The sequence below is a fragment of the Rhineura floridana genome, chromosome 8, assembly GCF_030035675.1.
Source record: "Rhineura floridana isolate rRhiFlo1 chromosome 8, rRhiFlo1.hap2, whole genome shotgun sequence".
Taxonomy (NCBI): domain Eukaryota; kingdom Metazoa; phylum Chordata; class Lepidosauria; order Squamata; family Rhineuridae; genus Rhineura; species Rhineura floridana.
Window position 1 is genome coordinate 22,900,714 of NC_084487.1, and position 16,547 is coordinate 22,917,260.

The 16,547-nt window shown below is 43.0% G+C and overlaps 1 protein-coding gene across 3 annotated transcripts; it reads left to right on the top strand.

The window, feature by feature from the left end:
• The first annotated feature begins 5,006 nt into the window (after positions 1–5,006).
• Positions 5,007–16,547, top strand: LOC133390271 (aldo-keto reductase family 1 member C1-like). 3 transcript variants are annotated; one of them, XM_061638544.1, is made up of 8 exons: positions 5,007–5,089; positions 6,449–6,565; positions 8,758–8,835; positions 8,967–9,089; positions 12,648–12,757; positions 13,747–13,912; positions 14,929–15,011; positions 16,428–16,547. In XM_061638544.1, the coding sequence occupies exons 2-8, from the start codon at positions 6,527–6,529 to the stop codon at positions 16,519–16,521; spliced, it is 693 nt and encodes a 230-aa protein (XP_061494528.1). In that variant the 5' UTR covers positions 5,007–5,089; positions 6,449–6,526; the 3' UTR covers positions 16,522–16,547. The 3 variants fall into 3 exon arrangements, with proteins under 3 accessions (XP_061494528.1, XP_061494530.1, XP_061494529.1); XM_061638546.1 differs by having other exon boundaries at positions 16,273–16,520; XM_061638545.1 differs by lacking the exons at positions 5,007–5,089; positions 6,449–6,565 and adding an exon at positions 6,295–6,385.

Below are 16,547 nucleotides of genomic sequence, written 5' to 3' on the forward strand. Positions count from 1 at the left end.
TAATGCCAAGTATTAAACACCTCAGGGATCTATTATGTTGAAGTTCTGAGGGTTGTTTTGCACCCATCTTACATCAGCAACACTTTTCTTTGCCCCTGAGGAAGTAACTCTATAAGAGAGAGAAAGTTTGCATTCTCTTCCTATAACTCTACTTCTCTCCAGAACTGTGGTAGAGTACATTTGTCTGCACATCAAACTAAAGCTGTAGAAAGATGGCCCTGGATAAAAATTCCTGCACTAAGATGAGTGATGGAAACAAAATTCCTGTGATTGGCCTTGGTACCTATTGCTCTGATGAAGTAAGTCAGTTGTCTTAAGACTTTTTTATACATCTATGTTCTGTACTTAGAAAATATGCCTTCACACACTGAAAGCCAACTGGAGTCTAATTAGCCCACCCTTTATGATGGTTTTGCAAGGCTTCTGCTAAGGGCCAAACGACATGTCATTGCATCAAAATGCTTGATTTTTGCAAACACAAATAGCTGCCTTGGGAGAGAGCCTGATGAGGATGAGGACCATTGTGGGTGAAGATGAAGAGTTGAACATTTTCCCCTAAGCCACAGTCCTGATAGCCCATCCATCCTAAGTTGCTATTTGCATCCCTCTTGATGTGTGGGAGTGATTTTTGCAAGGACTTTGGTGGTGGTGGGTGTTGAACTTCCATTGCCCGCCCACCACAGTCCTGGTCTGCAGCTATCTGTGTTTGAAAAATCAGTTACATTAAATGCAATGATGTGTTTATTTAACCCAATGTGTTGTTTCGCCCTATATTCAGTGAAATAGTTGGAAACTTGGATTGTGCCCCATCAAGCTACAGATGGAGGTTGCATGCCTAAGTGCTCCTCTAGAACAAAACAAACAAACCTCCTTGCATATAGGAAAATGCCATGTTAGAAGGAAAGCTAGCTTTTCACGTACATTTTAATATGCAGGGAGATGTTGTCAGAGAGTATACCCAGTCTGTTGCCTGGAATGGTAATGTCCTGGAAAAGCATTCTATTTGATTCTGCTGATTGTATAAACTGGCTCTGTCAGTCTTTGAAAGTATAATTTGTACACAGGCTGTGGTGGATACAACACTTTGAAAAAATCATTAGGGATATAATGATTATATATATACCATTTAATCCTAACCAGCCCCTTGAAGCATAAAGTGGTTTTTTTCTTGCTACACATAGCACATGGTGTTCTTGATACCTTAAATTGTCACTAAATAGCATTTCAAGTGTTTGAGAAGTGCGGAATGAATAAACCCCTAGTAGTGCATTATATAATCATGGGCATAACCTCAACAGAAAAATCTGTAAGCACAGTCATACAATTCCTGTTTTCCCATGTCAAATATGAGAGCTATGCTAAAAAGTTTGAGCTTACTGTAAGATAAAACTGTAAGATTTTTACACATTAAGCCTAATTGATTTCAAAGGGTCTCAATAGCGCTTAACTATCTCTGGAATGAGTTCTATTACCACTTCATTTTTTCTGCCTGCTTGTCACATCTTCAGGACAGGATTTTTCAAAAGTTTGCCATACACAGCAGCAAAAAAGTAAATTATAGAATTATATTGGAAGAGCATGTAAGGACTTTGTTTGCAAGACCAGGACCTCCCCCCCCCCCGGCAAAGGCAAATGTTTCCTATCAATCATGAGTACAGCTTGACTTACAAAAGCTTTGCCAGTTGCTAGAGGGGAGCTGTAAACTGGGTGGTGCTTAATTGATTTCAATGGGCCACAACAGGGCTTAACTTTCTCTGGAATGAGCTCTATTATCTCTTCAGTTTTTCTACATATCACCTCTGCAGGACAGGATTTTCCAAATCCTCTGGGAGTCTCCCAAAGTTTGCCATGTACTCCTATTCCCCTGACAGAGCTCCAGTGGCCAGAGGGGTTTTAACAGTCAGCACCTCTGGAGCTCTGTGAGGGGAATAACGGTCTCCTAACAACTATCAGCACCCTTCTCAAACTACACTTCCCAGGATTCTTTGGGGGAAGCCATGACTGCTTAAAATTGAATAAATGTCTAGTGTGGATATGGCCAGGGACAGCTGTGGTTTAAATTTGGGTGGGAGACTACATGTGTTTGCTGTAGAATAAAAAGATGGGGGGAAACCCCAAAAATAATGATACTGTTAACAATGTTTTCCTTTTTGAAATGAAAAGGCTTTCCCTCTGCCCAGTGCCCACTAGGGATGGGTGAGCATTTCCACTCAGTTCTCATTTCAAGCACAATTTATCAAATTTGCAATTTCCAAAACAATATGAGAACCGAAAAACAGCCATCCTTTGAAATTCACATTTATTAAAATTTTGGGATGTAGTTCGCCAACTAAACAACATTTATAAAAATGCATATATTAGGGAAAAGTGTACATAAAAATGAATACATGAGTGAAAATAACATACGAAAAGGCATGACATGATGAGAAATGGCCTGCAAAACTGTGTACCTTTGTCAAAACTGCCTACAAAAATGTGTTCATTTAGAGAAATTAGCACTAAAATGGTGGAGAATTTTCATGAGAATTAAAAAAAAAATCACAGATTGCTGCAGAAATGTAGGGAACTGAGTTTAACACTGGAAAAATGAGGAACTAAGAGAACCAAAACAGGCAGATCTTTACATCCCTAGTGCCCACCCACTCAATCTCCTTCCCCCCCTACCCTACCCCCCTTCCCCCCCTACCCTACCCCCCTTCCCCCCCTACCCTACCCCCCTACCCCCCTACCCTACCCCCCTACCCCCCTACCCTACCCCCCTACCCCCACCTTCTCCCACCTTCTCCCTACCTGTACCCTTCCTCCCCTCCTCTTCCCTCTCCCCCACATCAGTTTTATGTATCCTAAGCAAGAGTGCACAGGATTAAATACCATTGGACTCAATAAGCATGCAAACGATCAAACCTGCCCTCCCCTTTTTCTTCCTCCTATCCCCTCCCTTCTGCACCTCCCCTCCCCTTTCTTTCCCCCTCCCCTTTCTTTCTCCCTCCCTCCTTCTCCTACATGTTCAGTTTCACCTGTCCTAAGCATGACTGCACAGGAGTAAGTCCCATTGAACTCAATAAGCATGTAAATGATCAAACCTCCTCTTATCCTCTCCTTCCTGGCCCTCCTCTCCCTCTTTCTTCTCCCCCTCCCCTCCTCCTCCTCCTCCTCCTCCCCCCCTCCCTCCTCCTCCCCCTCCTCCTCCCCCCCTCCTCCCTCCTCCTCCCCCCCTCCTCCCTCCTCCCTCCTCCTCCCCCCCTCCTCCCTCCTCCTCCCCCCCTCCTCCCTCCTCCTCCCCCCCTCCTCCCCCCCTCCTCCCTCCTCCTCCCTCCTCCTCCCCCCCTCCTCCCTCCTCCTCCCCCCCTCCTCCCCCCCTCCTCCCTCCTCCTCCCCCCCTCCTCCCCCCCTCCTCCCTCCTCCCTCCTCCTCCTCCTCCCTTCTTCCTTCCCCTGTTCTTCCCCCCTCCCCTCTTATCTTTTCCCATGTTCAGTTTCACCTATCCCTAAGCATGATTGCGTGCAAATCGCGTTGAACTCAATAAACATGCAAATGATCAAACCTAACTTCCTCCACTCCCTCACACTCCTCCTCTCTTCTACCATCTCCCCTCCCCTCCCCTCCCCTCCCTTCCTCCACCCTTTCTCCTCCCCTCTCCTCTTCTTTCCCTCCCCACTCCAGCAAAGTAGGAAGAGCACCAAAAATATGTTAAAAATGTAATTCTCCATCTTTGGATATGCAGTCCTGATTGCAGATGTTGCCAGCACTCACCATATGCTCAGAGGCACATGTTAGCAAATTCTTCCAAGCTACACAGGAAGTGGATTGGACTGTGAAAGACCAACCCAAATTGTGTTTCCATTTTTACAAATGTGTAGGGCAGTACAATATCTCAGAGAAGAGGTCAGGTCTCCTCCCCTGGTGCATTCACTATAGCTGCCCAATTTCCCTGCTTTTTAAAGTTTGATAGAAATATCTGTTGGTTCTTAAACTGCAAGGGCTGTTTGACTATTAGTGAATTTACCTATTGTTGGTGAACTGTTGATTTATAGGGACCATAGTCCTAATTTAACCAAGAAAAGAGACATTGTGTGAATTCCAAAATAATGTTTTTAATGCTCCTCTTTTATGATTTCCAACATTTCTCTCTTTTTTCCCCCCATCATGGAACTCAATGTGGCACACCTGTATTTCTCAGGTATTTTCCCATCCAGGCACTGAATAGACCTGGACTTGTTTAGCTTCAGCAAGGGTGCTATGTCATGGCCCCCTGGGATCCAGCTTTTCTCCAATGCATTCTCTAATATATATTTAGGCCAACAGTGTCTTTCAACGACCATGTTGTTCAGCTTGCAAGTTTCTCTTTCAGAATTATAGCTCCAGTACATGTGAGGAAACATAATCAAGGTGACCCTCCAGAACAAAGCTGCTGAAAACTGCTGAATGTCTTTGTTGTTGTTGTTTGTAACCAACAGATTCAAAAAAGTAAGTGTGAGGAATCTGTCAAGGTGGCCATTGAACTCGGCTTCCGCCTTATTGATGGAGCCTACATATATGGGAATGAAGAGGAAATTGGACGAGCTATCCAGGCGAAGATTGCAGATGGAACTGTGAAAAGGGAGGAATTGTTTTACACTGGAAAGGTAAGTAGATACGAATTACTGTGATTATTTGGTGATGATTAGGTTTTGGTTCCAACATCCATTGCTAATAGCTTATGGAGAGGATGCGGAAGTTAATTTGTTCAAATCACTGGTTTTCAAACTTCCTTACTTCCTTTCCAAATAGACTCCTGAAAAAAACCCATGTGTTGTAGACATTTCTGGGGCGTATTCAGGTACATAGTCTGTTCAAGTGGAGAGCTAGCCTGGCCTGTTAGGCCTCACTATTGGTCTAGAGTGGCCAGACGAAAAAAGGGGGCAGGACTACTTCTGCATCTTTAACAGTTGCATAACCAAGGGAATCAGACACAGCAGATTCTCAGAATGTGTAACTTGTCATACAAGCAACAGCTGCTGAAATCTCCTGTCTCTGTAGGACTATGACTGCATGAATCCTGTCCTCTTTTCACCTGGCTACCATATGTTTCTCTGACAACACAACTCAGGTCACTTTGAAATGACTTGTTTATTGAGCCCTTTTCAAATGTCATGTCAAGCAGTTGTTAATACTTCCAGGGCATTTACCCATATCTTTACTGCAAAAAGTGTATGTGTGTGGGAGCAGATATATTTTGCAAGGGCATCAAATCCACTTTAATTGTGCAATCTGAATTTTGGTATGCAATTGAATCCCATCTGCAAAATAGCAAAGGTCTGCAAGTGCCCATAGAGACACACCCAACATTTTCCTGCATCTTCCAATTACAGGAGAATCTTCTTCACGATGGGCAAGCTATCTGTTAAGGAAAGTTGTCTGTGACTGGTTAGCCTCTTATTAAGAAACTCCCAGGGCTCCTCCAGATGACCTGTTTGCTAAGCATTCATCCTGATTTGCTTGCATAAAGTTTAAGTGGAGCTTAGACTACAGGTAGAGACACATTTACTGTTGTGCTGGTTCCAGTGCGTCTCCACCTCCCTTTTTTGAAAACGGGCACACAACTCTAGTCAAACCCTGCCCCTTTAATACCCTGTCTGGATTAGCCTGAGTGCGTGTTGTTGTTTTTAACATTCAGCTCTAGGCAGATTTCGCAGCTGATTAGTAGATGAACCCATTTGTCTTCCAGGTGTGGCTAATGGAAATGCTTTGCTGTGGGTTCAGGCAGAGACAGTGACTGGCCCAACACTTTGCTGTGGGCAGTCCTGAAAAGTCTGAAGCCAGCAGAGGTCAGAGTCACTTCAAATGCAGTCAGAAAAACCATTCTCGCTGCTTTTGAAGCAACTAGTGTGCAAACAGCCTATAGCTGGTATTTACTGAGCATTCATTCTGATTTGTTTGGCCATATTCACACCATACATTTATTCCTCTATTATTCTACTTTAAACAGTCATAGTTTCCCCCCAAAGAATCCTGGGCAGTGTAGTTTGTGAAGGGTGCTGAGAGTTTTTAGGAGACCCCTGTTCCCTTCACAGAGTGACAATTCTCAAAGTTCTCTGGGAAAAGGAACTGGCTGACTCCTATTCTCCTCACACAGTGACAATTCCCTGAATGGTTTAACAGTTAGTCCCTCTTCCCAGAAAACTCTGAGAACTGTAGCTCCGTTAAAAAAAAAAAAAGTGCAGTTGTTGCGCCAGGATGCCAGAGTACTTTATTCCACTTTAACTGTGCAAAACCGAAGTTCCACCATGTGCTTACTTCCCTCCTGCAAAATACTGACAGTCTGGCCTGATCCGGCAGGCTTTTCTTATGTTCTTATCTTACACAACCTCCACTGAAGTTAATTGGAATGTGTCATTATGCTTGGGTAAGTCCCATTCGTTGCAAAAGTGACCTGTATCCGTGCTCTTCTGTTCAAAAACTTTTACAGCTTTGGAACACCTTTCACCACCCAGAACTTGTTCAGTCAAATCTAGAAGAATCTCTAAAGACACTTAAACTTGATTATATGGATCTCTTTCTGATTCACACTCCATTTCCTCTCAAGGTAATTCCCTCCTCCAGTTGATGGGCCAAAAAGCAAGCCTTTCTTATAAAATCTGATCTTAAAAACATTATATATTAAAATGGTTGAACTGTTAAGAGTGCATATAAGAGTGTGTTTTGATCACACTCATTCCCACGTTAGCCTCAGAGGAGGGATGACCAAATCTGTCCATTTTGGTTTCTCTCCGTTTCTCATTTTCCCAGTCTTAAATTCAATTCTCCACATTTTCACATCAGTTTGCTTTTTAAAAAAAGGTCCTTGTGAAAACTTTTCAGCATTTTAGCATGAATTTCTCCTAATATACACATATTTGTACGCATTTCCCCTAATATACGTATTTTTTGCAAAGCTATTTCCTCAAACATATAATATTTTTGTATGTTATTTTTCACCAATATATGTATTTACAGTATACACATTTTTGTACATATTATTTGGCTGGAGAGCTGCATTCCAAAATCTGGATAAGGGCATCTATGTTTTGGTTCACATCTTTTTTAGAGACTGAGAATTAGGCAAGTTCTCCTTTAAATGTGAAATGAATCAAATTTCTCCTCGAAGATAACCACAGAGCGAGTGAAATTATGCCTATATTAGTTCCAAATACTGTTTCAAATGCTGGCAGCAAATGTTTCAATCATACACAACTTTCCTTCGTATTGAAGGTGTTCCAGAAATCAAAGAAATTTCAGGCTGGGTTGCTAGATGGATATTATCTACCCATGACTGCTGACATTAAAAGCAAAAAATTAGTTTACATATGAATTTGTCTTATCCCAGTTTGACAACTGGTCTATCAAGTATCAGCACTGCATCCTCTGACTGGCAGGAGTTCTCCAAAATCTCAGAGAGGCTTTTTAAAAGTCCTGTTACCAAAAAATGTTTTTAGCTAGAGATACCAGAAAATGAACTTGTGGGAGGGGAACTCCCAAGGTGTCAATGGGAGCAACTCCGCCCTGGCTAATAGCAACGTGGGGGAGGATTTTCATTGAGATTGCAGTAGGGGAGGAAAAGATCACCCATACAGTACTCCAGGTACAGCTGGCAACTGTGAAAAGCAACTGCAGTGCTACTCCAAAGGCAGTATCCAACTAAAGTATCCTGACAATGCAAGGATTTCTGCTTATGCAACAGGATTCGCCTCTTCTCCTTGCCCCATGCCCCCCTAAATCTGTTCTAGGGGTTTCCTGATCCCTCTAGAGAAGGTTTGGGGAGGGTACAGGGCACGTGCAGGGGACGAGGGGGAAGTTTCATTATGCAAATGGAAATCTTTGCACTGATGATAGGACACATTAGATATGTCTCTCCCAAGCATTTAGATGGATGGCTAGTTTGGTTTTCTGACTTATTCTGCTTGATGAGGTCTAGTAAGTACACTGAAGTGTTATGTTAATAATAGAGGAGTGTTCTTAAACATGTGCAGAGTTGCTTTCCATCACCAATTAGTAATTGTAGCCAGACTAAGCCCCATTTGGATTTCAAGGGGGAAAGGTGTATAAGATATCTACAACTGAAGACATGGTTTGCTAATGTAAGAAAGTAACTTTCTGATATTTCTAAATTAATTAGAAGTAAGGGGGGGACTAGGGTAACATTTGCATTTTGTTTAATCTGCTTTTACAAATGTTTATTGTTAATGGGTTGGCTCCAGACTCAGAGCAAAACAAGTGGCAGCTGGTGGCTCTATGTCAGTGGGGTGCTGGAATGCACTCCAGGTTTTAGTTCGAATGTTCAAGGAGCTGTCCAAGAAGCATCTTGGACAGGTCCTTGAAAGCTGGGGCTAAACCTGGAGCAGATTCCACTGCCCCACTGACATGGAGCCACCAGACGCCATTGCAAGCCTATGCATGTATACTGAGAAATAAGCATCACTGAGTTCAATGGAACTTATTCTCAGGTACGATTGTTATCATTGTAAGATTACTTAGAACAGACAACAGGAATCAGTGGGACAAGATAGATCATGACAAACAAAGTCCCATTGGTTTCAGCCTCTAAGCATGGCTAAATCTGGATCCATCCCTAATATTATTTATTGTTAAGATCTTAATCTCAAACTTTACACCATCTCAAATGCTTTTATAGGGAAAAAGCAGGATGTAAAATCTTTTAAATACCTTTTGAGTGCTGTTGTTTCTATGTTGAGAGCCAGGATTGAAATGTATATATTTTTTCCTTTTTTAAAAAAAAAGCCGGGATCAGATGCACTACCAAGAGATGAAAATGGAAAGCTGATCTTCGATGATGTTGACTTGTGTCAAACCTGGGAGGTGTGTGTCATCATCACAATAGTAGAGCAACAGTAGGACAGCTCTCCAAATTATAAAATCATTCACATATTTCAGTGGTGTCGTTTATGCAGCCCGCTGAATTAATTATATATTTTTACCTTGTTCTGCAGGCCATGGAATCATGTAAAGATGCAGGTTTGGTGAAGTCCATTGGCGTCTCCAACTTCAACCAGAGACTGCTGGAAAAGATCCTGAACAAACCTGGCCTCAAGTACAAACCTGTTATCAACCAGGTATAACTCTGGGCTCCTCCAGATGAACTGTTTATTGAGTATTCATTCTGATTTGCTTTCATAAAGCTTGCAAAGAGATTATATGACAACGAGAATTCTCCCTGATTTTCTTGCATGCTGGTTATATGTCTTCGCGTCAATCGATTGTTGTTCCACACGGCTAAGTGCATTTCCCCATCACTTTCTTAACTGCAAAACCCCCCACATTTTTTATTAATGGATTTGTTGTGCCCAAACACTTGAATTACCCAAAGTTAAATTTTTGGGGTGCAGTTAAATCCCTCCAACAAAATAGTGAGTCTGGAGGCAACTTCTGAGTACTGATCTATCTTTCCATCTGTCACATTTGTATTCCACCGTCCTCCGTAAACTGAAGAGCAATATACCCAGGTGTGTCTCAGTTTTAGACTTGCAACAACCCAGTGAAGTAGGTTCGACTGAGAGGTAGGGCAGATCCATACCAGACATTTAAAAACACATGGCTTCCCCCAAAGAATTCTCAGAACTGTGGTTTTCCCTTCACAGAGCTACAAATTCCCAAGATCCTTAACAAGCTACAGTCCCCATGATTCTTTGTGGGAAGTCATCGACTTTAAACGTGCCCTGGATGTGCTTTAAATGTATGGTGTAGACCTGCCCATAGTAGCTGGCTCAGTGAGTTTTTTGGCCAAACAAAGATTTTAAGCCAGGTTTTCCCAATTCAACTCTGATATTCTTTGCTTTGCCACTATTCCACACTGGCTTTCATGAAGAATGTAGTCCATGACATACCCAAAGAAATATCTTCATTCACCTCCATTGCTTTTGTGCTCAAGGTGTGTATTATGAGATTGGGCCTGAACTATTATTTATTTATTTATTTTATATCCTGCCCTTTCTCCCAGTAGGAGCCCAGGGCAGCAAACAAAAGCATTAAAAACACTTTAAAACATCATAAAAACAGACTTCAAAATATATTAAAACACAACAACCATTAAAAACATATTAAAACAGAACATCTTTAAAAACATTTTTTAAAAAGCTTTAAAAACATTTTTTTAAAAGAAGATTTAAAAATATATTAAAAAGCAATTCCAACATAGAGGCAGACTGGGATAAGGTCTCTACTTAAACGGTTTGTTGAAAGAAGAAAGTTTTGAGTAGGTGCCAAAAAGATAACAGAGATGGTGCCTGTCTAATATTTAAGGGGAGGGAATTCCAAAGGGTAGGCGCCACTATACTAAAGGTCTGTTTCCTATGCGGTGCAGAGGAGGCCCTCACCTGCAGAGTACAGTGATCAACTGGGTATATAAGGGATAAGATGGCTTTTCAGGTATCCTCCTGGTCCCAAGATATATAAGGTTTTATACACCAAAACTATAACTTTGAACTTAGCCCAGTAGCTAATAGGTAGCCAGTGCAATTCTTTCAGTAGTGAAGTGTCATATTGGTGATACCCTGCCCCAGTGAGCAGTCTTGTGGCTGCATTTTGCACCAGCTGCAGCTTTTGGACCAACCTCAAGGGCAGCCCCACATAGAGTGCATTACAGTAATCCAATCAGGAGGTTACCAGTGCATGGACAATAGTGGTCAGGCTAACAGTGGTCAGCAGCTATCTTATCATCTGAAGCTGGTAAAAGGCACTCCTAGCCACTGAGGTCACCTGGACCTCTAGTGACAAAGATGGATCCAGGAGCATCCCCAGACTACGGACCTGCCCTTTCAGAGGGAGTACGACCCCATCCAAAGCAGGCAACTGACCAATTATCTGAACTTGGGAACCACCAACCCACAGCGTCTCCGTCTTGCTAGGGTTGAGTGTTTACTGGCCCTCAACCAGCCCACCACTCTTGGACCAGGCACCAGTTCAGGGCTTGCACGGCCTCTCCCAATTCAGATGTTACAGAGAAATAGAGCTGGGTATCATCAGCACACTGTTGACACCTTGCCCCAAATCTCCTGATGACTGCTCCCAAGGGCTTCATATAGATGTTAAACAGCATAGGGGACAAAATGGTACCCTGCGGCACCCCACAGCACAACTGCCAGGGGGCCGAAAGACACCTGCCCAATGCTGTTCTCTGAAAATGACCCTGGAGATAGGATCAGAACCACTGTAAAACAGTGCCTCCAATACCCATCTCACCAAGCCAGCCCAGAAGAATACCATGGTTAATGTTATCAAAAGCCGCTGAGAGATCAAGTAAGAGTAACAGGGTCGCACTCCCCTGTCCTTCTCCTGATAAAGGTCATCCATCAGGACGACCAAGGCCCATTCAGTCCCATAACAGGCCTGAACCCAGATTGGAATGGGTCAAGATAATCTGTTTCATCCAAGAGTACTTGCAATTGCTGCACCACAACCTTCTCATTCACCTTCCCTAGGAAGGGGGTATTTGCTAAACTAAATGGGGTATGGGGGAATCCTTGAACTCTGTGAATGTCTTTGTAAAAAGAGACTGCTAGAATGAGTCAAACCAGTTTCTTTGTTAAGTATTCCCTTTTGTAATGTAAGTTAGGGTCAAGGTGTTGCCACAGAATTGAAATAGCTACAGATGCTTCTGGAAGATGAGGAGTAGAGAGCATGTCTTTTCTTCCTCCTTCCCTGATTGGGCGTAATGTCATCAAGGTGTCTGTGTGTGTGAAAGAGGATCTGTTGGAATGTTAATTCTGTGAACTTTCCGTCTTATGCTCAGCCTGTATATAAGTGTAAATAAAACTGTCACAGAAACACCATATAGCTCCAGGCACACAATGGAACCCCTGAACTCTCTCAATGCTCAGAGAGTGGAGTGCGTGCATGAGAATTACACTTTGCTTTTTCTCCCTGACCTAATTACATTTGAAGGAGATTGTCTGACAGCGGGAACCATATTCAGAGGAATGGATCATACATTTTATCAATGAGTGAGGGGGGAGCAGGACTGTGTGGATTAATGTCATGCCTGACATCATGGGCTCTAACTAGCCACACACCCTGGCATTTGTTCATGTAACACGAATGTGCCTGGAGAGAGTGCTTGCACATGCATCCATATGCATGAAGGCTTCCATGACATCTGGAAACCTGCGTGAGCAGCCTTCCAGACTGCATGGAAGCCATTGTGCTCTCTGTGCAGACACCAGCAGACAGAGCAAGCCAGCATGGCTCTGCTCCCTTCCAGAATGCATGAGTTGTTCTTCTGAAAAGGGAAAGAGACATTCAAAAACAAAACAAAACATACATTGAATATGTGGAGCTGAAAGTGGGATTGCATCAACGGAAGGTGCGAGTAAAGCTCTCTGCATATGGGTTCTGAATGCACAATCATTGAGGACCTTGATCATGCAGGGATCCTTGTTGCAATTGTATCCACATAAAGCTCTGTTCACAAATCATGCTGAACACGGGGAGGATGAGGATGAAACCAACAGGCAAAATCCCACCCACCCCACTCCAGATGTTTACTGATCAGGTCTATTCATAATGATCAGGTCTTCATGAAGCAATTTCTTTTCATTTCTTTGTAATCTGACTATAAAAGCTGTTCCTCTACACTGTGTTCCTCACTCTTGGCTTGTGGATAAATTCTCTACCAGGTTGAATGTCACCCTTATCTCAAGCAAGCCAAGCTGTTGTCTTTCTGCAAATCAAAGGATATTGTCCTTGAAGCTTTCTCTGCTCTGGGATCACAGAGGGACAAGGCCTGGTAAGAGAAGACACTGAACTTTGATAATTCAGTATTTCAAAAGTGGTCAAGTATAAGATGTAGAACAATTATTCCAGTTAGCCCATAGGAACAGGTTATCTGTCTGTAGTGAGGAAAGGGGGGGTGTATTTTTCAGTTCTTTTAAAAAAAACCCAACTTCCATTCTAATGGTTTTCCTAAACCGATACCACTGCCATCATTTAATATCACTTATAACCTTTGAATCCTTAATTTACCAATAACCCTGATAACTGTGGGATATAGGAGTTGGTACAAAGCCAGGCAGATATTAAATATAATTCTTTGTTAAATATATTAATGCTTATTTATTATAAGATACTTGGCACACTCCCTCCTTCTCACTGTTCTGGGCTGTTCACATACTCCTCTACTTCTCTGGAATGGCTGCAAGGAGATTGGAAGCTTTTGCTTCTGAATTCAATTAACCAGTTTATGTCATGTCCAGACTATAAACTATGGTTAATCTTAACAAAAATTTTTTGAAACAAGCCAGCTTCATAAGCCACAGTTGAAAGTTGTCTTGTTTCAAACAAACCATAGTTAAGATTAGCGTCACATTTCTCAGGTTCAGATGAGTCGTTGGCGGTAAATTAATTAAAAATGGAAGCAAAATCTTCCATCCTCCTCCTCACAGCTACAATGGAAGAAGAGGGGATGTTTGTGAGTCCAGAGGGAAGCTAGGCTCAGTCCCAACACAATAAACCATGATGTCTGAAACTCTGAATGCACCAGCGAGACTGACAACAAATATGCATAGGATTATGGTTTTAGTCAGATATCCATAGCTTTTGTACAGAGCACTCGTTTGCAGGGTTCTTTGGTTGGGTGCCTCCATACCAAATGATCTGATCTAAAACAGCTTTGTATATTGTCCAGATATGCTCAAATATTGTCTTGAATATATCACAAATATATTGCTACAAATGGCATCTGAGATGAATTGTTTTATCTGGGGGTTCCCCATGCAGGATGGACACAAGCACCCCAGTTCTGCGTGACGATCCAGTACTGGCCGACATTGCCAAGAAACACAGGCGAAGCACTGCCCTCATTGCCTTGCGCTACCAGTTGCAGCGTGGCATTGTGGTCCTGGCCAAGAGTTTCACCACAAAACATATTAAAGAAAACCTCCAGGTAAACCAGCAGTCTGCAGAAGCAGAGAACCAACATCTAATGCGTACCGGTTTAGATGAGACATTGGAGCCGATTGTTTGTCAGCACCTGCACTTTGAATAGGGGTAGTCCACTGCTGTGTTAATTTTCAGCAGTAAAGTACTTCACTTCTCTGTAAATACTTACTCAGGCTGTACCCAAAGACACCATACACAGAGTACACCCATTGAAATCAATGGCTTAAGTTAGTATGGGCACAGCTTGGAAAAGTTACTTTTTTGAACTACAACTCCCATCAGCCCCAGCCAGCATGGCCACTGGATTTGGCTGATGGGAGTTGTAGTTCAAAAAAGTAACTTCTCCAAGCTCTAGAAATAACTGCTATCTTTTCAATAGAAATACAGTACAAGACCAGGTGACCTGCTCAGTCGGCTAACTGCTGATGGGCAACTTCAAGGCCCCTGCTGCTATCCCTTCTTAGGGTACTTTATCTTTACAGAGGTGAGAAAAGGAGAGTCACTAGATTTACTTTTATGTGTAGAGTCACAGCCTATTTGCTCTAGTTGTATTTTTTGACTATTGAATGACTTTGCAGATTCCTCATTCGCCCCTGATGAAGGCTGAGATTTGACTAGCCGAAACGCATGGGGCACATTTGTTTTAAAAAAATTTATTAAATCCAGTTGGAATTTCATCATCTACGTTTTCTCCTTTTGGCATCCCGGGGTTCCTCCCTCCTTTTCTCACCTCTGCCTCTTTGGATGCCATCCATCCCTGCTACTCGTACGTTATCTTTACACCAGACTTGGGCAACCCTCAAATACAGGAGACCTTCAAAAGGAGGACCACACTGGGTAAAGTAGGACAGATGGCCACCCTAGACTAGCCAGGAGCTATGGCTCCATCCACATCCCACCAAGTTCCACTCCTGTTCTTCCGGGTGCTATGCTTTAGCTCCACCTCCTTTGTCTCAGGGTCTGAGCCTCAGAGGATCTAGAAACCCCACTGACGACATGCAGTTCTGTCTCCTCTGCTAGGTGTTTGATTTCCAGCTGCCTGAAGTGGACATGAAAACCCTCAATGACCTCAGAAGAAATGTTCGCTACATGAAATTGAAAGAGTGAGTTCAAGTGGGGAGAGAAGGGAGGGAATCTGGACCACTTACATTGTTAGAGTTCAGCCTGGTTCATATTGTCATACAGTGCCATGGGTCGCCATTTGAGAAGCCAACCTGTGGAGGCAGATCCTAATGTGATATAGCTGTTTGCCGTTAACAGCAAGAGGACACCTCATTCCTTGGGACCCTGGAGGGAGGGCATGGAGACAGTATCATGGCCCTGATCCACATAATGAGTGCTTCCAAGTATGTTGGTAGGAGGGGTGACACAGACACACAGGGAGTGGCAAGACCTCAGACTAGTGCTTGAAAAGAGCAATTTATCCCTGTTTATCAGAAGATCATCCAACACCTATCAAGAATGTTTGTCCTCCAGACCAAACAATCTTTATGTATCTTACTCTGGTATGCCAGTTGAAACAACTTAATCAACGAATACTATCTCCCTAATACCACATTGATACTACAAACTAAGGACCTAATTATGTCTCATTTACACAATCAAGAACCAGAGCCTGCCCTACCATCAGGCAGAGTGAGGCGACCACTTCAAGTGGCAAATGCTAGCAAATACCAGGGTGCTTCCAGACAGAGTTTTTAGCATTGCCCTCTCATTTTTCTTCCATGGTGAGCTACATAACTTTCCACACTTTCCCCTATATTTTGTCATGTCAATTTTCACTTTTCACTTTCTCTAAAGCAGATAGTGTGAATTCCACATTAAAGCCCCTAGCGTGGAAGCACCATCCAGGACAGTCCCCCTGCCAGCTGATGTTTCTGAGCCCCCTGGCCACCCCCTTCTGTTGGAGGACACAGCTGTGTGTGCCACATGTCCTGTCCTGCACCCACATAACTAGCCTGCTGCCCTCATGTGTGATGGACGCTATACTATTGCCAGTATTGATGGGATGTAAGATTCAACAGCCAATCCAGTTGGCTTCTGTATGTGGAATGGGTGCCAGCTTGTCCTTTGCCTCAGGCAGCAAAATGTCTTGGGCTTGCCCTGCAGGTAACAACCCCACCAGCAAACATTGTGGCTGTGTATGCACCATACATTTAAAGCACATGACTTTCCCTACAGAATCCTGGGAACTGTAGTTTGTTAAGAGTGCTGGGAATTATAGCTCTGTGAGGGGTAAACAACAGTTCCCAGGATTCTCTGGGGGAAGTTGTGCTTTAAATGTGTTGGATATTCCTTCTGAAACTTGAATTTCACCCTCCCTTCCTTGTTGTAATTTAGAAGCATCTTTAATTTCCCCCCCAGATTTGCTTCCCATCCTAACTATCCATTCAGAGCCGAATAAAGTCCTTTGATTGACTCCATCCTTGATACTGTTTTCTCCCATCAACAAATGAATCTGTCATCATCACTGTTCCAGAAGATCTTAGCACTGAAATAATTTTCTAAATCACAACCAGGATGACAAAGACCTTTTCACTGGAAGAAGTATTTGCAGGGTCAACTGGATGGAAAACCTGGGAAATACAGGATGCTGTAGCTGTGCTGGTGTGAATCTAATCAGTCTCTGGGATGGGAGA